The 23,564-nt window shown below is 39.0% G+C and overlaps 1 protein-coding gene across 5 annotated transcripts in view; it reads left to right on the top strand.

Moving 5' to 3' along the window:
* The first annotated feature begins 3,160 nt into the window (after positions 1-3,160).
* SYNCRIP (synaptotagmin binding cytoplasmic RNA interacting protein) overlaps positions 3,161-23,564 on the top strand; it is a 30,147-nt gene continuing 9,743 nt past the window's right edge. For 3 of the 5 annotated variants that reach the window (XM_017678953.3, XM_017678959.3, XM_073219332.1), the window contains exons 1-10: positions 3,918-4,111; positions 5,387-5,546; positions 6,226-6,344; positions 6,469-6,576; positions 8,960-9,073; positions 9,170-9,346; positions 17,634-17,769; positions 18,697-18,902; positions 22,678-22,827; positions 23,148-23,269. In XM_017678953.3, the coding sequence (XP_017534442.1) occupies positions 5,399-5,546; positions 6,226-6,344; positions 6,469-6,576; positions 8,960-9,073; positions 9,170-9,346; positions 17,634-17,769; positions 18,697-18,902; positions 22,678-22,827; positions 23,148-23,269 (1,280 nt within the window). In that variant the 5' untranslated portion in view covers positions 3,918-4,111; positions 5,387-5,398. Of the gene's footprint in view, positions 3,180-3,917; positions 4,112-5,386; positions 5,547-6,225; positions 6,345-6,468; positions 6,577-8,959; positions 9,074-9,169; positions 9,347-17,633; positions 17,770-18,696; positions 18,903-22,677; positions 22,828-23,147; positions 23,270-23,564 lie in introns of those variants that run through there. The other 2 variants (XM_073219333.1, XM_073219334.1) reach the window with 2 other exon arrangements.

Here is a 23,564-nt window from a genome sequence, read left to right on the forward strand (position 1 = left end):
CTTTTAAACAACATATTTATTATAACAAGTTAAGTATCACCTAAATGTCTGAAGTAAAAAGTGATGGTCTCTCTCCACATCATCCTTCTCTCTAACCATAATTGTTTTCTGTAGAAACAAAAGTCTTTATATCCATGCTTACCTGGTAATACACATGCATACATCTGCAAGCTTCATAAGTCAGGGATCACCTATATCTGTCTTGACATACATAGAGCTTGGTACACAGAAGGTGCTCAACTGAATGAATAAATGTCACACTCTGTGTTGTTCTGTAGGTTGTTTTTTTAAAAAACCTTTTTAATTTCAGAAGGTAACCTGGATATGTTTCTATGTAAGGACAACCAAATCTACTTCATTCTTTTCAGTGACTTCATAATAATCCACTGTATGGATGCACTATAATTTATTCAACTAGTCCCCTACTACAGGATGTTTAGGTTGTATCATACAGAGAAAACATTTATGTATTACAGAGAACATGGCAATAAACATTACAGGCAAATAATCTTGTAAAAAAGCTGTATAGATTTATCCTAACAATGAATGTCAATGTTGATTTCTTCACATCCATGCTCGGGATGACACCCAAAATTTGATATTCTCAATCTCTGTTGTTGTTATTTTTGTTTGGAGCAAAGGTATAAGGGGAATAGCAGGCGCTTTTGTTGTAAAAGTTGGGATTCAAATGGGGAAGATCTTACGTGGCAAATAGGATGATTAAGTATTTTTAAGCAATGATAAGTCAGAGAAAGAATTAGACATTTTTTATATATTATTAAATGTTCAAGCTAGAAGAGATCTTAAAAATGATCTTTTTCAATGTATTCTTTTATAGATGAGGATATAGAAAAATCTGAGAAGTGAAATGACTTATCCAAGCTTACACTATCCATTAGTAGCAGATCTAGGATTAGAACCAAAGTTGTTTGGATCTCAGCCTATTGTCCTTTGGTTTTATTGAGCAAATATTTACTCAGCATCTATTCATGTGCTAGGTACTAAAGAGGATTCAGCAAGGACAAATATTTATTGAGCACTTCCTTGTGCTAGATCTTTCATATACATTTGAGTCTAGCCCAGTGTATCTATCATACCAAGTGACTCAATCCATCTACTAGTTTGGTTTTTTAAAAAAACCTATTTATTAGGGGTTCCTCATGTTTCGGTAATGGTAGTAATTCTTGAAGTCAAGGCTGGAACAAGATCTATGTCAGGAGGAAAATTATACTATTGTCTCACTCAGAAAGATGTCAAACAGAGAACATGGCTAATAGCTATTTTCTCAGGTCTGCTGAGGGCATCAGCCACTTGTCTAGGTCCTCGTATGTGTAAAGCTAAGACGTGTAGAATTAAGGGAAGGTCAGCCAAAGCTGAGAGAGTGGCTGAGATGTGGTTGGGGAGACAGGTAAGACAGATCATGGAAGGCTTTGTTGATCTAGTTAAGGATTTTGGCTTTTATTCTAAGTGTAATGTGAAGCTAGTGAAAGTTTTTAAGCAATGCTGTGTTGGGTCTTATTTGCAACTTAAAAGGGAAAGGGGTTGGGGGGAAACACACACTTGGGCTTTGAATGCATTTAGAAAACAAGAGCAGATGAATCAAGCAGCTGTATCACTAGCCCAGAGACGGTGGCTTGTGCTCTGTTTGCAACGTAGAGAGAAGTGGAGATATTAGGGAGACAAAATTGATGGGACTTAAAGTGATATGGAATCCAGGGAGAAGGAAGTGTCTGGGATCACTCAGCTTTCCTGCAAGCTGCTGCTGGATCCAGTGGGTGATGTTCCCTGAGATGGGATCTCTAAAAGATGGACGATAGGGGGAAAGATACTGTACTTAGTCTTTGAAATGTGTTAGGAGTGGCTGAAGGCCCACACATGAAGGTGTAGGGGGTGATTAGACAAATTATAAGAGGCCAGAGAACCAGAGATTTTAATTTGGGACTCATATCATCTGGTAGACAACACTGCCTAGGTAGAAGCACTTCAAATCTTTCAAAAAATTTTTTGAATTAAAGTTGATCCCCAGGAAGGTCTAAATAAAAAGTATTGGAAGGTTCAGATATATTATTTTCATTTTTTAATCCATAGGATTATTCTATTTTTTTATATTGTTGTATTAAACATTAGGCTGCTTTTCATTTATAGTATTACCTACTAGCTTTGTACTATAAACCAAAATCCCTGTTGCTGAGTAAGCTGAATACCATAGCAGTTCATGTTTGATAGTAAGAATCTTAGTGATCTCAGATTCTTGCTAAACATGTTGGAAGGTAGTACTTTGATCAAGTATTTCATATTTTGATTCACATACCTGTAAAGATGATCTGGCATGTTACATGAGTATGCACTTTGAAGAGTGCTCATCTAACTTTTCCTGGAACCATTGATTTGTCATAGCATACAGTTTATTCCGGGAACCAGGGAGCTCTTAAAATTAAGCTTGTTTTTTAATCAAAGAAGGACACTATTTTCTGTTTTTCATTACAGCTGCATTGGATAAAATTAGTATATCGTGTCTAAAATTCAAATTTTGTACCTACTTAACAGTTACAAAGGAAATGTCAGTTTACAGAAGATTTAGTTGCCAAGATTTAAAAAAAGAAACACAGGTATGTTCCTCAGTTGCCCTAACCACGCAGCTTTCTGCTGCTTCAAGTTGCTCAAACTGTGCTGCGAGGAAGCCCTTAACTGCTTAAAAGGCCAGGCACTGAAACAGTATTGCACAACTCTTCGCTACCCGGCGGTTTCGCTTCCAAATCTGGCCTTCATATCATCCCACGCCGGGAGCCGCTCCTCGCTCCATTGGAGCCAGCCCGTTCCTCTTCAAAGAACCGGGTTTCCTCGTCCGAGCCTGGGGTGCCCCTCCCTCCGCCCAGGGTGCTCGTACGAGTCAAGGCGCTCGAGCACTGGGCCTCGGAGGTCCGACTGCCCATGCGGGGAGACCTCGACTCCTAGTAGCAACTCCCCACCCGGTCCCGCCGGCCAGGTTGACTAAAGGTCCGCGGGTGTCCGCGCGGCTCCCCTCCCCCGCCGCCCCATTGTCTGCCTCGCCCCGCCCCGGGGGACACGTGCGCCTGCAGCTTCCCGAGCAAGGAGAACGCGGGGCGGCGGCAGCAGCGTGGACACCGCCTGGAACTGCCGCGCGGCCGGGGGGCGGGGGGCCGGGCGCGCACAGACTGGTGGGTGCCCTCGGCAGCGCTGCGGCCGCGTACGGCGGCCCCCCGCCCGGCCGCCCGGGATGGGGCGGGCGTTAGGCTGACTGGAGCTCGGTGGGGGAGGCGTGCGCGTGGGGCCGCGGTGGGGGTGGGGCGGGGCAGGGTGGGAGATGCCTGTCTCTTGACAAAGGAGAACAAGTGGGACAAGCTGAGCCGGCCTGCCCCGCCCCGCCACGCCTGGACCGGAGCGGGAGGGGGAGTGTCGCGAGAGGAAGGGGCGGGCCTTTCATTCACTCTCGGCCCCTCCGCCGCCGCCGCCGCCGCCGCCGGAGCGGAAGGGCGGGGTCTCGCGCCCCCCGCGGAGGGTGAGGAGCCTGGGAGGTGGTGGGGGCGTGTGGGCGGAGCCCGCGGGCGCGCGTCCCGAGGCGTAAGCTACGTCGCACGTCAGCGCGGGAGAGAGAAAGAGAGGAGCCTGCTCGGCAGGGACTGGGGGACGGAGCTGAGAGAGCGAGCGAGTGAGGGAGGGAGCGAACGAACGAGCGTTCGAACGCGAGAGGGAAGGTGGCCACTCGTGCCTGAGCGGCCGCGGATAGGAGTGAAGACGGTGGGGGAAAGGGGCAGGGCGGGGAAGAAGAAAGGCCGACGGAAGGCGGACGGAGGCTGGTGGCGGTGGTAGGGGGAAAAGGAGGAGCTGAAGGAGGGCAAGGGCTGAGGAGTGAGAAGCGGACGCGCGAGGGAGGGGTGGGGAGGGAAGGGGGGGTCACGCGCGCGCGCGCGCGCATCGGGAGCGCGCTCGGAGGCGAGTGGAACTGGATCGGGTTTGCTGCCAGCGGCGTGAGCTTCGGCCGCCATTTTACAACAGCTCCACTCGCGCCGGACACAGGGAGCTGAGAGCACGCGTTCCCCAGAACCCGATCTCCTCGGACAGGATTCTTCTGCCGCAGCGCGACGGGGAGGTAACGACCGCCAGGACCCGGGTCTGGGAGGGGAGCTCCGTGACATTGGGAGTGAGCTGGGGGAGGGCGGTGTGAGAAGAAACCGGCTTTTCTGGAAAATGGATTCCAAAGGGTAGAGGAGCACGTTGACTGGGGCTGCTTGGGAGTAGGCCGCGGCCCGCGCCGCCACTTCCTCCTCTCCATGTGCCGCTGCCGTGCGGGCTTTGTCTGCGGCGCTCCGGGGAGGAGGCGGTCCGTGGCCCGCGCGGACCGCGGGCGGCGGCGGAGTTGGCGCTGTCGTGGCCGTCACCGCGGCGCGGGAGTGGGCGAGAGGAGCGGGACCGGTCCCGCAGCCTGCGCGGACAGCTGGGGTGGTGCTCGTGGCCCGGCGGGCGTGGAGCGCTTAGCGGAACGCCCTCCGCCGCCGCAGTCACTGCACAGACGGGCGAGGGGTGGGGGCTTGCGCTGCGCCTGGCGGCGCAGGCTGCCGGCCGGGGGTCGCCGGCGCCCTGAGCGGGGAGAGCCATGTGTCACGGCGGGGGAGGGCGGCGAGAGCCTGTGGCCTGGCGTCGCCGCGGCCTCGTTGCTGAGGGGCAAGGCTGTGCTGCTGGTGCTTTCCTGGGGGCTCGGACCGCGGCTTCAGGTTGATGTCGGGAGCCGGTGACTGTCGTCTTGGCCTGGGACTCGGTGGGTTTCCGTTGAAGGAAGTTGTAGGACATTTGAAGGCTCAGAGCACGTGTTTCTAATGGGCTCCTGGTGGCCGCAGCGGTGAGGCTGCCGCTCTGGGTGCGGAGCCGGGGGAGGGCTTTGGGGTGCGGGGGTGAAGGGTGGAGAAATTGGGTAGTAGGAAGGTAGCTTGTGTGAGCGCTTTGTTCTTCGCTGGCTGTTGTTACTGATCCAAAAGCGGCAGGCGGGAAAAGCGCGCACTTTGGGGGTTTATCTCAGAGAGAGAAGCCCAGCTTCGGTCTCTCCACACACACCTCATTCTCTGTACTGGCACAGCTGCATGTGGCACGCTGGCTCATCCTCGTGCTGATTGGGCTCCATTTGTAATGTGGTTTTTCCTAGGGAGTGTGAGCAGGTGAGTCAGGGGTGGTGCTAAGGAAAACAGTGGATCGTCCTTCTGTGCCCCGCGCTCCAAATCAGGCTTGTCAGGCGATAGTGACTTTAAGGCTTTAAAGGGAGGTTCAGGCTGCCTGGTGTAGAAATTGGTAGAGAAAGTAAAGATTGGGGCTCTCATATTGTCCTCCACCCTTTGAAGATCCTAGTTTAATTTTGCTTATTGCGTTTGAACAGATCTCTGGAAACATGGCTACAGAACATGTTAATGGAAATGGTACTGAAGAGCCCATGGATACTACTTCTGCAGTTATCCATTCAGAAAATTTTCAGACATTGCTTGATGCTGGTTTACCACAGAAAGTTGCTGAAAAACTAGATGAAATTTACGTTGCAGGTAAGAACTAACACTTGCAAAATTATGAAATTTTTCTATTGGATTTCTGGCTTTGAGCTAAAATAGCAACTTTTTGTGGTTTCCAATAAGTGTGGGGACTGGAGTTTTGCCTTGCTGTGATAGTTGTGAACTAGAGGTTAAGGTATATAGAGGGAGGAAAGAAGGAAGGGTTAGGTAAAGGCTGGCTGGCCAGATGGATAAGTCTACGATGGTAGCAACAGCTGCTAAATGTTGGGAGTAGGCCAAGTGACTTTTTGGTCTGTGTAGTAGGATTCTTGTCAAATAGGTAACTGTAGACTTGTACTCTGTCTTGGTGTGGCTGTTGCTTTTTCTAGTGGTATTTGAAGTGAATAGAGGTTCAGTTGTCATGCTTGCTACTTTGTTGGTTGAGTGTGTAAGCCTGTAGACTTACTGTAGAAATACTTAGTGTTCAGAACTATCTGACTTAGACACAGAACAAGGTATAAAAGAAGTTGATTCATTATTGTAAGTGTGGTTGAGAGGCCTTATTTAGTTCAGAGTGGTAAAAAGTATGTATTTTTCTTTGCATACATGATAAGGGAAATGGAAGAATTCTTCATTGGCACACACGTACCTGCATTGGCAAACAGTCTTGTTTGGGGGGAAAAAGTCTTCCCAAAAATATTACAAGCTGACAATTAAGTTTTCCCTTTTCCAGGGCTGGTTGCACATAGTGATTTAGATGAAAGAGCTATCGAAGCTTTAAAAGAATTCAATGAAGACGGCGCATTGGCAGTTCTTCAGCAGTTTAAAGACAGTGATCTCTCTCATGTTCAGGTAATGTTAATTTAACATCAATGTAAAAAGAATAAAAAATTTGAGTATTTTGGTACAATTATATTTTATTTGACTAGATACAGGTAAAACAATTGTTAAAAACATTTGGGAAATTCCTTTACAGAACAAAAGTGCCTTTTTATGCGGAGTCATGAAGACTTACAGGCAGAGAGAAAAACAGGGGACCAAAGTAGCAGACTCTAGTAAAGGACCAGATGAGGCGAAGATTAAGGTGTGTTTTAAAAAACTTCTCTTTCTCCCTTCAGTTTCAAGTTGTTTTAACTATTCTCTAGTTTTTAAAAATACTCCTTGGGTGAAATGGGTATTTTTTTTAAGATGTTGAAACTTAATGACCATAAGATAATTTGTTAGTCTATTCTAATAACTATTTCTTGACTTTAATTTCTGTTTCTAAAACAGCTCACTGTTTAAAGTTTTTCTTGCTACCAAGCTGCTGACTGGTGTTTAAATCTGTTGTTGGTATTCCAAAGGAAAGGTTTAATATAAAACATCAACCATATCTAGATGCTTTTTGAAAAGCTACAAGTCCAGGTTACAGTGTAACCAAAATGGGAAGGGATCAGTTCACCCCATATTGCTGGAGAGTTGTATAGTTAGCAGTTGATTGCTTTTCTTTGGATTGTTAAACCCCCAATTCTAAATGGGTTTAGAATTTTAACATTGCCTTCCCCTTACATTAGTATGGGTCACTGAGGCTAATTTGTTCATTTCTAAAAGCTGTTCTCAGAAATCAAATTGATTAGTATGGAAATGGAAATGAGGAAACTGAGGCTGTGAGTAGAAGGGTTTATTATTTTTAAGGTCAAATGTAACAGTAAATGGCCTCAAATTCAGCCAGGTTTTAATCTTTGTATTGGTTTTTAGTTGTGTTGTTTAGTTCATAGAAAATAATGCTGATTATACTAGTTTTAACTTGGTGCACTTAATGCAATATGCTGCTACTCTTAAACCCAAGGGTTATTGTTGAAGAAAATCAGCTATTAAGAAGGATATATAGGTGTGGAGAGGTGTTTCAATGGTTGGGAAAAAGGAGCCTTGGAATGTGTAATTAGTTGTTAATATACGTAAATTTGAGGCTTTCACAGATCTAGCTGTTAGTGAATTATATTTGAACTGTAAATCTAAGTTTTCCATAGAAATGGAGTATAGCTGTCAGTGTTGTAATTAAATCTACATTTAGGAGTTAGATTTATTAAAATTTTATTTAAAAAATTTGAAGGTTTGTGTGACTTCTCAGTTCTTTCCAGAGGGAGTGGCTAGAAGCTTTAGTGTGACAGATTGGCAAGAAAACATTTTTTTATAGGATATATGAGAGTAAGTTTTCCTTTTTGGTACTAATTGGGTGATACAAAGGTTAAGGTGAAATAAGCTAGGGATTGCATAACAGGAAAGAGGAAGATGAGCCATTTAATGGCTTAATTTACGTGATATTAGTAAATCTGAGTATTTTTGTTATTAACCCAGTGTTGCACCTTTAAGCAAATACTTGGGTATAATAGAAAAAGATTGCTTGAAATATGTAGTGCTTTGTGGACCTTTCGTTAGAGTTTGGGAATGGGGTTTTTATCAGTCACAGTATTTTTTTCCGTAAATATTTAATGTTCTGAGTAGAAAATGTTTAAAGTCTGTCTAGTCGTTTTCATTTTCAGATACTGAGGGTAACCCCAAATCGTTCAACAGCATTTTGTCAAGATTTGTCATGTACCTGGTGTTTGTTTTATTTCAGAATTTATTAGCTAATTATTAGATTGGTTTTATTTAGAAGAGTGTTTTTGTGCTTTGTGGTTGAGATGGAGAATTCTTTTTCCTTATGCTATTGGTGCACTACTACTTTCTAATACTTAATACATTCCTATAATAAGGAATGAAGAGACATTTAGTGCTCTGAGTAAACATGAGTTGTGTAAATTATAACAGTTCACTTTTAAGGAGATGAAAATTTATAAGTTATGTCACATTGTTGGAGTTACAGAGTTTTCAGTCATTTTGGTTCTTCACTTTTTTCTGAATGATCCATCTGTCTTGTGAAGCATGGTACTTGAATATCAAGTGAATAAGAGGTTATTTTTCCTGTAGCTCCCAAGTTTCTGGGCTTAGTTTGAAGAGTGTAAGTTCTGTAAAGGATGGTGAAATGCCCAGAATGGCAGTGTGTTACCTGAACTTCTGGAGTACAGGGAACTTACTGGGTAAGAAATCCAGACTTAGAGAAGAGGTGGCTTAATACTCACTTCCTTCAGGAGATAATTAAACTGAACCAAATTAGGTGCAGTAATTTTTTTTTAGGAAGTATTAGCAGAATAGATAAACCTTGCCTTGGAAGTTGTCGATGGAACAATATTTTTGTTGTTCGATACACAGCAAATAATTATTTGGGGTCCAGAAAATGATTTGAAAAGGACCCTAAAATACTAGGAATGAATTTGGGCTATTGCAAGCACACATTAAAGGGGAAATTCTGAAACAGATACCAGAAAAGTGTGTATGGAATGTGGCCAAGATAAATGGAAATATTTGAACAAGATTGATTTTTTAATTGCTGAATGTAGGGGTGTGGCCTTGTATTAAATGTATTAATGACATTTGAACTTTTCAAGGCACTCTTGGAAAGAACAGGCTACACACTTGATGTGACTACTGGACAGAGGAAATATGGGGGACCACCTCCAGATTCCGTTTATTCAGGTCAGCAGCCTTCTGTTGGCACTGAGGTAAAGAAACTAAAAACTTGTACTTTTTGTAGTAAGTGCACAGGTATGTGGTTTCCTAAAGAAACTCACAGTTTTTACTTCTTGTTTAATTTACAGATATTTGTGGGGAAAATCCCTCGAGATCTATTTGAGGATGAACTTGTTCCATTATTTGAGAAAGCCGGACCTATATGGGATCTTCGTCTAATGATGGATCCACTTACTGGTCTCAATAGAGGTTATGCGTTTGTCACTTTTTGTACAAAAGAAGCAGCTCAGGAGGCTGTTAAACTAGTAAGTTTTTTCCTTCTGTCTTCGCATTTACTGTCTTTAAAGCCAGGTTTTTTTCTTGCTGTAAGAGTTAATCAGCATTCTTTTTTGAAGTGCTGATTAGGCAGTATCTTTCACATTCTTTATGTACACATTGTAGCAATGGTCTTTGCATGTATGGTTGATTGGACTCTATAGCAGAATTTTTAGTAAATGGTTTTTTGAAACATCTGGCTTGTTTTTTTTTTTTTTAATTTATGGTAAGGTTTAAAGGTTTAAGAAAGTAGCTGTGATATATAGGACTCTTATAGTTTCTGGCCATACCTAAGCTATCCCTTTTTCTAAAATATTTCACAGAGATACTGCAATGATAAATTTCTAGTTAATGAAATAAAGTATTTTGTGGTGAGTGGTAATACTTAAAAATACCAGGTGTTAGGTGAGTATTGAGTTATTTTCCCACCTTTAAAAAAGAATTTTAATGTTTCAAATTATAGCTTATGTAAGTCTTCTTCAGATAGATATATTAACTAGTTTTGTGAAGTTCTTTTGAGTCAAGTGGTTTCTACATTTTATAGTTGAAGATGCTGAGGTTAATTTCAACCCAGGAAATGTACCAAAAAGTACAACAGGGGAGGAACTTTTGTAAATGTTCCTGTAACAGATGTTAAGTTTGCCTATGTTCCTATGATAGATGTTTTGTTGAATTTGCTTTATCTGACTTAAATATTTTACGGATAATTAGAAGCAAATTTAAGATACTCAGATTCTCCCGTGTTTTATTTTTCCTTTCCTCATTGTGAGGTACATTGCATTTTAAGGTAAACCTTAAGAAGAAAAAACAGTTGTATTTTGTTTTGCTTTCTATCTGTATTTCTTGAGTCTCTCTGTTGGTATGTGTAATTGAATATGGTAAAGTTTTAATGTTAGAAGAGTGTGCGATATGGAAGAAAATAGGTGTCTTTTAAAAAAGAATTCAGGAATTGTGTTTTTAAGTCCTGGATGATTTTTCCCTTCCTTACAGAATGCTGCTTGTTTCAGGAATGACAGGTATAGCTATATAGGGAGCCTTTCATTGGTACCTTTGAGCTGTCAAAATTTTAGTTTAAGCAGTTGAGGTAAAATTAAAGACTTGTTAGAAGTTCCGGAAAGATCTCTTTAGAAATCATCCAGTTTAATCTATAAGAGAACAGAACATTTTTAATAATGAAGTAGCAGTAAGTTATAATGGAAATATAGAATGATTTAGCCAGTGATGTCAGACCCATTTCATTTCTAGGCATATTACATGATACTTTAAGTTTAAGTATGGTTACTTAGTGTTAAAAATAATGATTTGTGTATTTAATAACATTTTTTAAAGGACTTGTTAAACCAACATTTGTAGACTACTTAATTCTTGCTACCACAGGACCCAAATTATGGTAGGTCCTCACTAGAACTTATTTCTAGACAGTTTCCAGAAACCTTATAGTAAAGATACATCGTTAGGTAAAGGTGATAAAATGGAGTTGAAACTTTATGATTTTGAGTGCCAGTAAGTACACATGGTGAAATATATTTCATTTTGGGCAGTTGCCTTGGCTTAACAGATAATAGAGTTAAAAATTGCATTGCTGTAGGCTTAGAGTATAGTTCTACGAAAGTTTTATAAACTGCAATGCAGAAACTTCCATAGATGGCCAGACTGCCATTTTGATTGGTCTAGGAGCTCTTATCCTAAACTTTGTTTTTACATTTTTTGCTGGGGTTGTCATTTGAGTCCTTATTTGGGGGGCATAATTATTTTTACTGTGTGGTGAATTGGAGGCATTTTTGATCCGTCTTAAATCTATTCTTAGTAGTAGTGGTATACATCCACTTAGCCGAGTCAAATGTGTAATCATTGCTTTTTTTATTAAGGGATGCTTTCCTGTGAGTAGGATTATGGTGATAATAGAATTGGGAAGTTTGTCTTAAAACAACAGTATAAAACAGGACTAGATTTTTTAGGAAATGAAACATTCTAGAGAAATACAAAATTCAAGTTGATTAGTATATTATTTGCTACTTTATTTGTAGAAATGAGTACACTTTCCGAGTATATTCCTTGAGTGTGCATATTTTGAAAACTGTTCTTGTGTTCCTGTAAGAGTCTACTTGAATTACAATTCTGTCATGGGTGACTTTTTATATATAGATAATTGAAATGTTATACTGGTTGCAGGTAAATGTTGAGAAAATGCCTCTTTTGTATTTACAGATAAGACAGGATTGAAACACCATCTCTTTTTGCTTTCTTGTACTTTGAGTGTCTTGAGGCATACCTTAGATCGAGATAGTTGATGAATTTTAATTTTGCTTTATTTTTTAATATGATTCAGGAGTGATTCTTCTCCCCCAGATTAAAAATTATTGTAGACTTAAAAAATTTACATCTGAATTACTAACAAAAATTGGTTAATATTAATAGCTAAAGAAGAGGCATGAAGTTTGAAGCAACTGCAAGCTTCTTAAATAACCCTATTTTCAGCCAATGTCTGCCTTGTATTTTGGGGGAAAAAATTCTCTGCTAATCTAGATAGGGCAGCAAGATCTAAATCTGAAAAGTGGAAAGTGCTTGAGTGCTTGTTTAAGACACAGGAGATGTGCTAGGTGGTACATTATTATCTTTAAATACTACCATAACTCATTCCTTAAGGTAAGTGGAATTACCTTCAATCTGCAGAAGAGCAAATAGGCTGGGTGACTTGTCTGGCCCTACAGCTTATACTTTGATAGCGGGTTTGTTTGCTTGTTAAGTAGATATAACAGTTTAGGCCAGCAGTGCATGTTGTGTTGTGAGGTAGCCTGATTCTTTTAAATGATGGTAGTGGTCAGATAGTGTTAAAAGGAGCTCAGAAGGTAAGTCCTGCTCTACTGCCAAAATATTTTTGGCACCTAATCCCTTTTTACATCTTGATCAAGTTTCTGTCTACCTCTCTTCTACTCTTTATTATCCTTCCATCCATACTTTGCCTTTTTAGTTTTCCACATAGGTATGACCATTTCCTTCTCAGGGGTACCTTCTATTCTGGTTTCTGACACTTCTCTCCTATTTACCATGTGTGCTGCCTTCTGTCAGTTAGGTCTTCATAGAAGGTCTTTCCTGACTTTGAGCAGCTTATTACCCGGTTGCCCCATGACAGTATCCTGAACATGACAGAATGCTTAGGTATACTTAAAATTATGTAATGACTTGTAAATTATTTGCTTCTCTCTCCCCATCAGAATACAGCTCTTTTTTTCCTTTATCTTGACATATTTAGAACAGTGCCACTACATAGGTGCTGGGTAAATAATCTGACTGACTGACCAGTGCTATCTAATTCATTATTTGTGACATATGATTATAACACTCCCAGATAGCGGTAGGCCATTCCATTTTGCTATTTGAAGGTTTTCTAGTGTCCGTTTGCAATTTATTCATTCTGTGCTGCCTTTTCTAAAAGGGATTAGAATAGATTAATTGGTGGGGTGGGGGGGAGGCGATGTATTCTCCCTTACTCTGAGGGATATTTGGAAGTATAAGTAGTGTTAGGCATTATCACAAAGACTGGGAGGAAAGGAAGGTAAGTGTATATATATATATTTGTGTGGTGTGCTGCTGGAATTGGAGCCCAGGGCCATTGGCACTGCAGTGCCATTGCAGTCCTATATAATAAAAATATTCTGAAAATGGTAGCAGTGCCTGTGTTACAAACACTGGAATAGTTGATCTCTATTTGTACAAGTTAATGATTTTAATAGCCACCAATGATTTTATTCACCAAAGTGGTTGTATACATCAGCGTAATGTGTACAACCATTTTGTTGAATGCAGCTGATAAGATAGGCCTACATAATATTTTAGTAGCAATTTTGCAAATAGTGTGTTTAACGTGAAAACTTTACTGTGGACATACAAGGTAGCTTGATTCAACCTTGACACTAAAGTTTATAGGACACAAGAGGCTAACTACAATTAAAGTAAGTGGAAGCAGATGTTTCAAAGTATAATTTAGGGATGAAGGGATGGGTTGCTTTGGGTTGGGGTTGTTAGAGAAGGCTTTATGATAAAGAGGTTTGAGTAGGACACTGAAGGAAATAGGTGAATCTCGTTGAAGCAGTGTTTTATGGAAAGAAAGTAGGGTATAAAACTTGTATAAAGTCAATGCCAGGTGGTAGTAGTCATGACTGCTAGCCTAAGTTGCATAGTACCATTAAAGTGCTGGGCCTTGCTATGTGCAGTGTGATGTTAATGGCAGAATAATGAGGTGATTTGGAGGAGGACAAAGGCTAGGAGGAAAACACCTGTAGAAAGGGACAGGGGTTGAAGATTTTGAAGGGAGAAAAGATAGGCAATAATATGTTAGAGGTTCCATTTCAGTTTTTATAAAGGATTTAAATGAAGGCTTAAGTTGGGTTGCCTTTGACATGTTTGGTGACTTGAATTTACATGCAGGGATAAATGTCCTGGATGACAAAATCAGGTTGTAAAAAGATTTTGATAGCCAAAGCCAGGTAATTTACACTAGCAAGATGGAATTGAATGAAGACAAAGTCAAGTCCTATATACAACTAACTTCACAAGTAAGCTGTTAATCAGCAATGTGGTGTAGTTGCAGATAAGGTCATCATGGATAGGTCAGCCATCCTAAATAGCCACCTGTCTACCTTGCCTTGAATTAACCATAGCAGAGGCACCATGTCTAGAAATGGAAGATGAGTAGTAACCTCCAGCTTATTCTAGACAACTTGGGCTCTAGCTTCCAGCTTATTGTAGACAGCTTGTGTCTGCAGTATTGTGTTAAGGTTATCATTCTTTTGGAGGAACTTTAAATTTGCCAGTATCAGGGAAGGAGTGATTAAGCATAGAGAACAGTTGCGTCATGAGCATTTGTGTACAGGTAGGTATATGAAGTGCTGTCATTTCGGTGAGGACATAGATTACAGAATTTTTAGGAAAGTAGGTTTTGGCTCAATGTAAACACTTTCTAATTAAGAAATGTTTAGAAATAAAGTGGACAGGCTTGGGAGGTAGCAGCTCTGCTTCTCTAAGAAGAGTTAGGACTGAGCAACCACTATGGTTCAGATTCCAAATCTGAAATTGCTTAATTTCTGAAGGTTTGGTGACTGACTGGCTATGAGGGAAGGAAAAAGTGACTTGAGATTTGAAGCCTAGATGACAGGAATGCTCCAGAGTGTACAACTGCTTTTTTGGTGCTCTGAAATACTGGAACTGTGTTGATTATCATAGTTCTTTTTTTTTTTTATTCGGTCACCTCACTGTACTGGATCTGATGGCTGTATTTCTACAACTTCTTAATGTCAGTGCCCACTTTGGTAGAATTGGAAAGACTTCAGTCTTTTTGTTGATTTTGATGCTATCACAGTGTCTTGATACACAACTCTTCATTCAGAGTTAAGATTTATCAGCATTAAGTTAGAATCTCTAAGGTTTAGAACCACTTCTGTAATGCCCTTCCTACCATCTAACTGTTAACTGCTAGGATGCAAAGTTTTGAATTTCAGGTAATAGATTGGTTTTAAAAAATAATAGAACAGTTAAGCAATTCATATAAACATAAAAGTCCATGCTTAATCTGTGGATAGGATGTTGCTTTAATAAATGTTCGTTTCTGGATACTTTTTTTGCTTTATTTGGACAGTATGCCCAGAGGATCTCCTTGGCTCCTTTAGTCACTTATTTTCCTTGGAAAGGCAGTTTACTCTTATGGCTTAGCTATAATTGTTTCACGGTTTTTTTTAAAATTAAAAAGTATAGGTAATATTAAATGTTTTATAATATATATTGCTAAGGTTACATACCCTGCTAAATCTTCATGTCATTTATATTGAGAGACCACAGCCATCCTAAATAGCCACCTGTCTACCTTGCCTTGAATTAACCATAGCAGGGCAAGTGATAATGGGTTAGGAAGGAAGAAACTTTCCTTCTGTAGATAATGGAAACAGCCATTGCTACTTTGAAGAAGCATTGTTAATGTTGATGGGAGTGGTACAAACAAGAATTATAATTTTTCTTTTTCTTTTCTTAGGCATTTTCTTATAGTAAATAACTCCTGTTTTTAGAACATTTGGAAAATAAAAATAGAAGAAGGAAAATTATAACAAATTTAACTGTCATCATCAAAATAATTCCCATTTTTTTCCCTTTAAACACTTTATTTCCTTCTGTTCTTTTCCTGAAATTTTAATTGTTACTGTCAACAACTGGAGTTACAAACTAGATGATCAAAGTGAAAGCCATAGATGTCGCTAAAGCTTGCTCTTCAGTGCTAGATTATAGAAATACAGGGACTATACATGTCTTAAAGCAATTTGTGTTCTTAAGGTTAATTTATTTGTGAAATAGGATATAGGTAGTCTTGTCCATAATCCCATGCAGTGATGGATTCAACCATAGCTCTACTATTTACAGGTAACCTGTATATTTCTACTTCTAAGAGGTTTTTGGTCTAAATAGAATATAAATAAATACTATGAGAAAAGGAAGTCTTGGTAGGATTTCTGAACCTCAGCATTACTGATAAATTTAGACCAGATAATTATTTGTTTTGCTGGGTTGTCCTGTAAATTATAGGATGTTCTGTAACAGTAACATCTTTGGTCTCTGTCTACCCCCTAAATACCAGCAACAAGTACCCACTCCTTGCTGACAATTAAAAATGTTAGATACTGCCAAATGTCCCAGAGAGACAGAATCACTCCTGTTGAGAACTATTGGTCTGTGTTAACCTTGAAGGGTGTTTTTGTTGACCTTTCTGAGATTTAGGGATTACAGAGCATTTGATGGGTGAGCTCAAATCTGTAGGTAGGCAGAGGAGTTTGGGTGGTGAATGTTCCAGGGGAAGCATTTTACTCAGAGGCTTAGTATAAAAATTTTTGAGAACTCATGTAAATATCCATGGTTATAGTATTGTGGAGAGAAAGAAAGTAGGAATTTTAGGATGGGTTTATAGGATGTCCAAATAACAACTTTTATCTTTTTGGTGATTGAGGAGCCATTGAAAGACTTTTTTCAGTTGGTAAAAAAAAAAATTTTTTTTTAAATCTCTTGACAATAAGTGTAGAGAATAGAAATAATCCTGGGATCATGACGACCAGAGATTTAGATAGTGTGAACTGAGTATAGGGTAGGAAGTACAAAATTGCTCTGAACTGCAAGGACATTTAAACCTCATGTTTAATCTTACGAATCTGGGATGGAGAAAAGGGGCAGGAAGGAATTGATTTTGTGCTTATATGTAGTGTTTTCTTCTCATATCTGGTGTACTTGTTACGTAAGAATAGGGATAATAGGGAGAGGAATGGCTTTATTTTTGCCATACAGCTGGTCTATAAACTATATGGAAATTCATGTTGATTCTTCAGTTAGTATAACTCCACAAATGTACATACAAATAAGATTTAGAGGCCAAGTGTGGGGCCAAGTCAGTAATTGCTGCTGCTGCCATTATTACTAACATGAAATTGTGAAGTAATTTTAATTATAAGATATATATATATAATATACTTTTTCAGATAACTTGCATAATTTTGAACTTTAGTTTGTAAATAATACTGATGGATCGGTGATGTGTCACTTTTACAGACTGGGTCTTGCTTCTATAGTATCTCACCCCTCTGGGATTTTGCTACTTGACAAGTTTACTTTTTACTGCAGTTTTACAGTTGCTTTATACTGTTACGATAATTAGTCTACTTGTTCTCCAACTTTTTTTTGTAGGCTTAATGAAAATGAAATGGAAAGAAGTAGGGTCAGATTCATGAAAGCAAGGTTCTCTCCTTTTAGACTTAAGTATTTGAAGCAAAAATTCCTCATTGTGACTTACAAGAGGGGAGGGGAGATAGAAAAATAGATATGTGTGCTTGTTAACAGAAAGGCACAAAGCTTGCAGGTATTTTGAATCAGTTCCCCTTGCATGAGGGTAACTGGCAGGATGAATTTAAGTAGAATTTAAGGTTTTGTGGAGTTGGCAGTTTTGAATTTAAGCTGCTGCAGACCTGATTCCTAATTTAGGAAGTTTCCTAAATTTCAAGGACTTGACACATTTTTACATTAATTTAATTGGTAAGTTTTTTTTTAGTATTTGTTGGTACAATCTTCCTGTCTCAGATTATAATTTACTTTTACAGTGCCTTATAATCAATCATACTTTCAAAGGATAAAAATACAATGTTGAATTTTTAATTAAATATTTTGCTTTTATATATGGGATTTGTAGATCTTTTTTATTTACAATAGGATATTATTTTTAAGACATGGTGCATTTTTTTCCTTTTTCAGTATAATAATCATGAAATACGTTCTGGAAAACATATTGGTGTCTGCATATCGGTTGCCAACAATAGGCTTTTTGTGGGCTCTATTCCTAAGAGTAAAACCAAGGAGCAGATTCTTGAAGAATTTAGCAAAGTAACAGGTAAGTTGTATTTATCTGGAAGGAGGTACAACTTTTAATACTGAAGATATTTGCATATTTGTATATGCTAAGCACTGTTTTAAACAGTACGTTTATTGACACATTCTATTCTCATTATAACCATTTGAGATAGGTAACTCCATATTTCAGATGAGGAAAATAAGCACAGAGGGTTTGGGAAATAACTTGCCAAATATGTACTTGGTAAGGAGTACAGATTGGATTTGAACTCAATCTGCAGAAACATTGTTGTGCTTCCATGTATTTTTATGTGTTTCTAGATGCTAGTTGATCTTAGTAGGATTGCTTGATGCGTTGATTTGTTTTTCCAATTTAGAGGACTAGTGTGTACTTTGCTATAAGCAGAGATTATACATTGTTAATATGGTGCAATTTCTTAGAACTGTTAAGTACCCAAGTGACAGGCTGCTTTTATTAGAAAACACTTCTTAAGTTTAACAAATTATCAACCTGTTATCAGTCTCCAGGAATGATAGAAATTTTTAAATGATATTACTGTATTCTATTTCATTTGAAGTAGATTAATGACCTAAGGCCAGAAAAATGCCATTAAAAAGAATTTTAGTGTTTACCTGATGAAAAATGTCATCATGTCTAACCTATATGCCATTTTCTTAAAACAATATGTAAAGATTTTGTGCTTCTTTGACATTTAATTAATGAAAACAGAATAGTTCTTAGGCCAAATCAGAAATAATTCATTTTCTTTTCATGGGAATTTCTGTATTAGAAACAATGGAAAATGTGGATTAGGTAAACTACCTAGATCAGTTTTTTGAGTGTCTCCTATAAAGATAATTTTTCATTTTGAAATTTAAGTATTATATTAGAAAAATAAACGCTTTGATCTACTTGTTCTTGCTTGTTACTTTATATAATTTCCCTGGAATGGTTGCTTTCTTTCAGAGGGTCTTACAGACGTCATTTTATACCACCAACCAGACGACAAGAAAAAAAACAGGGGCTTTTGCTTTCTTGAATACGAAGATCACAAAACAGCTGCCCAGGCAAGGCGTAGGCTAATGAGTGGTAAAGTCAAGGTCTGGGGAAATGTTGGAACTGTTGAATGGGCTGATCCTATAGAAGATCCCGATCCCGAGGTTATGGCAAAGGTAATGACAATCATGTTAAAATATTTTTGAGGAGTGGGTAGGAGGAGAAAGGGGAAGGCTTTGAAGTGGGAGAAGTTACAAAATGTGTACTTTTCAAACCATGTTTATGCAAGACAGTTGAGGATTTTTTTAAATTATTGAAGTATTGTTGATGTATAATCATATCAGTTTCAAGTATACATATAACACAGTGGTGCAACAGTTACTCATATTATTAAATCCTCACCTCCACTGGTGTGGTTATTACTATCTGTCTACCTAGGAAGATGTTACAGAATCATTGGCTATATTCTCTGTGCTGTACTACCATCCTTGTGGCCAGCTTACATTATGATTGAGAATTTTTGTGCCCCTTTATCTCACCTCACTCACCCCATCCACCTACCCCAAGCCCTCTCCCCCATGGTAACCACCAGTCATTTCTCAGCGTCTGAGTCTACTGCTATTTTGTTCATTTTGTTTTGTTTTATTTTTGGATTCCACAAATAAGTGAGGTCATGTGGTATTTTTCTTCCTTCACTTGGCTTATTTCATTGAGCATAATAACCCTCTAGATCCATCCATGTTCTTGTAAATGGCAGGATTTCTTTTTTTTTAATGGCTGAATAATATTCCATTGCATGTATGTACCACCTCTTCTTTATCCATTCATCTATTGATGGACACTTTGGTTGCTTCCTTAACTTGGTTACTGTAAATAATGTGGCGATAACATAGGGGTGCATGCATCTTTTTGAATAAGGGATTTTTGGAGGGGGGGGGTAAAAAATTCCTAGAAGTGGAGTTACTGGGTCATAGGTATTTCTATTTTTCATTTTTTGAGGAACGTCCATACTGCTTTCCACAGTGTCTGCACCACTTTACAGTCCAACCAACAGTGTTTGAGGGTTCTCTTTTCTCCACATCCTTGCCAACACTTGTTATTTCTTGTCTTTTGGATAATGGCCATCCTAAGTGGTGTGAGGTGATATCTCATTGTGGTTTTGATTTGCATTTCCCTGACAATTAGCATGTGGAGCATCTTGTCACGTGCCTTTTGGCCAGCTGTATGTCTTTGGAAAAGAGTCGCTCAGGTCCTCTGCCCTTTTTTTTTTTGGTATCATTAATCTACAGTTATATGAGGAACATTGTTTACTAGACTCCCCCCATCACCAAGTCCCCCCCACAAACCCCATTACAGTCACTGTCCTTCAGCGTAGTAAGATGCTGTAGAATCACTACTTGTCTTCTCTGTGTTGCACAGCCCTCCCGGTGCCCCCCCCCCCCCCCCCACATTATACATGCCAATTGTAATGCCCCCTTTTTCCCCCACCTTATCCCTCCCTTTCCACGCCTCCTCCCCAGCCCATTTCCCTTTGGTAACTGTTAGTCCATTCTTGGGTTCTGTGATTCTGCTGCTGTTTTGTTCCTTCAGTTTTTTCTTTGTTCTTATACTCCACTTATGAGTGAAATCATTTGGTACTTGTCTTTCTCCACCTGGCTTATTTCACTGAGCATAATACCCTCTAGCTCCATCCATGTTGTTGCAAATGGTAGGATTTGTTTTCTTCTTACAGCTGAATAATACTCCATTGTGTATATGTACCATATCTTCTTTATCCATTCATCTACTGATGGACACTTAGGTTGCTTCCATTTCTTGGCTATTGTAAATAGTGCTGTGATAAACATAGGGGTGAATCTGTCTTTCAAACTGCTCTGCCCATTTTTTGATTGGGTCATTTGGGTTTTTTGGTGTTGAGCCAGAGAGAATTGTTTTTTATTAAGGCCACACAAGCAATAATACTGCACTAATAGAGAGTGAGTATAGAAATTTATGCATGGACACTTGGCCATAATTGTGTAGCTGTCATACTCTCATGAAGTAGTTAGTCTACACGCCATGGAGAAGGTTTACTTCCATTTTTGTGTGGATTTGAAGAGCAATTTTATTTTGAGTTTTTGAGAATTGGCGCTACTAGCTTACATAGTTTTTATATTAAAAGTCTTACTCCTAAAAATAGTGAACTGTACTGGCCTCAACAGAGCTGCAGCAGTTACAAGGGTTAGCTATTATTAGGTATCCTGCTTCAGCAGTCAGTTGAGACATCCTATGAGAGCAAACATCTCGAGTCAACACTTCACTCACTAGTGTAGTTTGCAGTTAAGTTACTCTACCCTTTGTCTTTTACAAATCCTCCTTAATGGTTTTAATCTAGGTTGTGTAACTAGGTCTCTTAAGAATTAAGAGAAGAGTGTGAAACTGAATTTTATTCAGTGATAAGTGGTCTTGACTGAATTAAGATTCTTTCAGCATTTGAGCTCTTAAGCTCACATTGGTTTAGCCCATTAGATTAAGAAATGTGGGCGCTATTTCAAGTATTTTAGGAGGAAGTAGTGTTTCTTAGCTAGAAGGTCCAATTTTGCAACTGTAATTTGAGGAGCTTTCAGAGTTGAAATAGGTATTTCTATTTTTGTTTTTTTCAAAATCTTGTCAGCATTTTGAATGGTCCCTCTACTCTTTATCTTTTCAAAAGCCAGTCCTAATTAGCTTTGACCACCTTTGTTAAGTGTTAAAATGTTCAGCAACTATCTCAGGCCAAGATATTTACATTGTTAGGAAATACCTACCTCCATTTCATTGCAAAAATAATTACTGATTTGATGAAAACTGTAAGCATATTTTTTTACCCCAGAAAGAAGAGTTCCCGTGTATCTTCTGCACACACATACATGCACAGCCGCTCCCCCTGCATATGATCTCTACCAGAGTGGTATATTTGTTAAAACCAGTGAACCTGCATTGATACAATATAACTAAAAGTCTATAGCTTACTTTAGGATTGATCTTTGGTGTGGTGTACATTCTATAGGTTTGACAATTTATAACATTTATATGCCATTACAGTTTTTTAAAAATTTCACTGCCCCAAGAATCCTCCCAGATCTGCATATTCATCCCTTCCTCTTCTCTTACCCCTGGCAACTGTTGGTTTTTTTACTGTTTCCGTGGTGTTTTACCTTTTTCCAAATGTCATATAGTTGAAATCATTCACTATGTAGCTTTTTAAGATTATTTTTTACTTTTGTATGCTTTTAAGATTCCTCCATGTCTTTTTATGGCTTTATACCTCATTTCTTTTTAGCACTAAATTATTCCATTGTTTGGATGTACCACAGTTCATTCATCTATTCATTTACTAAAGGACATTTCAGTTACTTTCAAGTTTTGGAAACTGAATGAATTAAACACCTATAAATGTCCATATGCAGGTTTTGTGTGGATGTGTTTTCAACTCAATTTGAGTAAATACCGAGTGCGATTGCTGGATCATATGGTAACAGTATGTTTCGTCTTCTAAGAAACTGCCAAACTGTTTTCCAGACTTGCTATTCCATTTTACATTCTCTCACCAGCAATATTTCTGTTGCTGCATATCACCACCATTTGGTGATGGGTTAGTGTTTTGGATTTTGGCATTTCTAATAGGCGTGCAGTGGTATCTCACTTTTAATTTGTAATTCTCCAATGACATGAGGATGTTAGCATCTTTTCATATGCTTATTTGCCATCTGTGTATCTTTGGTGAGGTGTCCAGGGTTTTTTTTGCCCATTAGCTCCAGCAGTCACTTTTACTGGTATTTAGCCAAATGAAGTGAAAACTTTGTCTATTTTTTTACATTTCTGATATTCTTCTAATGGCTTGTGACTGAAGTTAACTTTGCAGGGTGGGATCTTGGAAATTGAATGCTTTGGAAATATACAGGGAGTTTGTTATTTTTCCTTAAATTTCAGGTAAAAGTGCTGTTTGTACGCAACCTTGCCAATACTGTAACAGAAGAGATTTTGGAAAAGGCATTTAGTCAGTTTGGGAAACTGGAACGAGTGAAGAAACTAAAAGATTATGCTTTCATTCATTTTGATGAGCGAGATGGTGCTGTCAAGGTAAATAACTGGGGGAATTATAGGCATCTAAAGAAGACTGATAATTTTTAGTCATTATAGAATCAGAATGTTTTGAAAAAAATAAGGGAACTCAGGTCATATAATCTACTAAAGCTAACCTTTACCTTTATTGGCCTTTGCATATTGCATAACTCTCTCAAGTCAAAAAGATAATTAGTTGAAGAGTTGGATCTTTAGAAAATCTTAATCCTATTTTATCTCATCCTTCCAACATTAATGTCAAATGGCTTCTTTAACTTTAAATGAATCATCATTGTTCTAAAAGGCCTCTTGCATTGATCAACACCTGATTTTTTAAGGCTATGGAAGAAATGAATGGCAAAGATTTGGAGGGAGAAAATATTGAAATTGTTTTTGCTAAGCCACCAGATCAGAAAAGGAAAGAAAGAAAAGCTCAGAGGCAAGCAGCAAAGAATCAAATGTAAGTTAAAGTTGTATAAATTTTAATGTTGGTAGACTGTTGAAAAACAGGTGGTGTTCAAACCTGTTAAATCTATAATTCGCTTTTTCACCTTTTAAAGAAGACTCAAATGCTTTGAGTCACAGAAAAATGCTAAGAATCTCAAGAAACAATTATTGCATTGTGACCATACTTACGGAAGTAATCATAGTTCTAAATAACTGGAATTTTATATAATAAAATCAGTCCTAGGATATTTCTTACTACATGTTACAGAACACATGTCTGAATGTGGGTTTTAAATATTAGCTGGCTG

The sequence above is a fragment of the Manis javanica genome, chromosome 13 (genome assembly GCF_040802235.1).
Source record: "Manis javanica isolate MJ-LG chromosome 13, MJ_LKY, whole genome shotgun sequence".
Taxonomy (NCBI): Eukaryota; Metazoa; Chordata; class Mammalia; order Pholidota; family Manidae; genus Manis; species Manis javanica.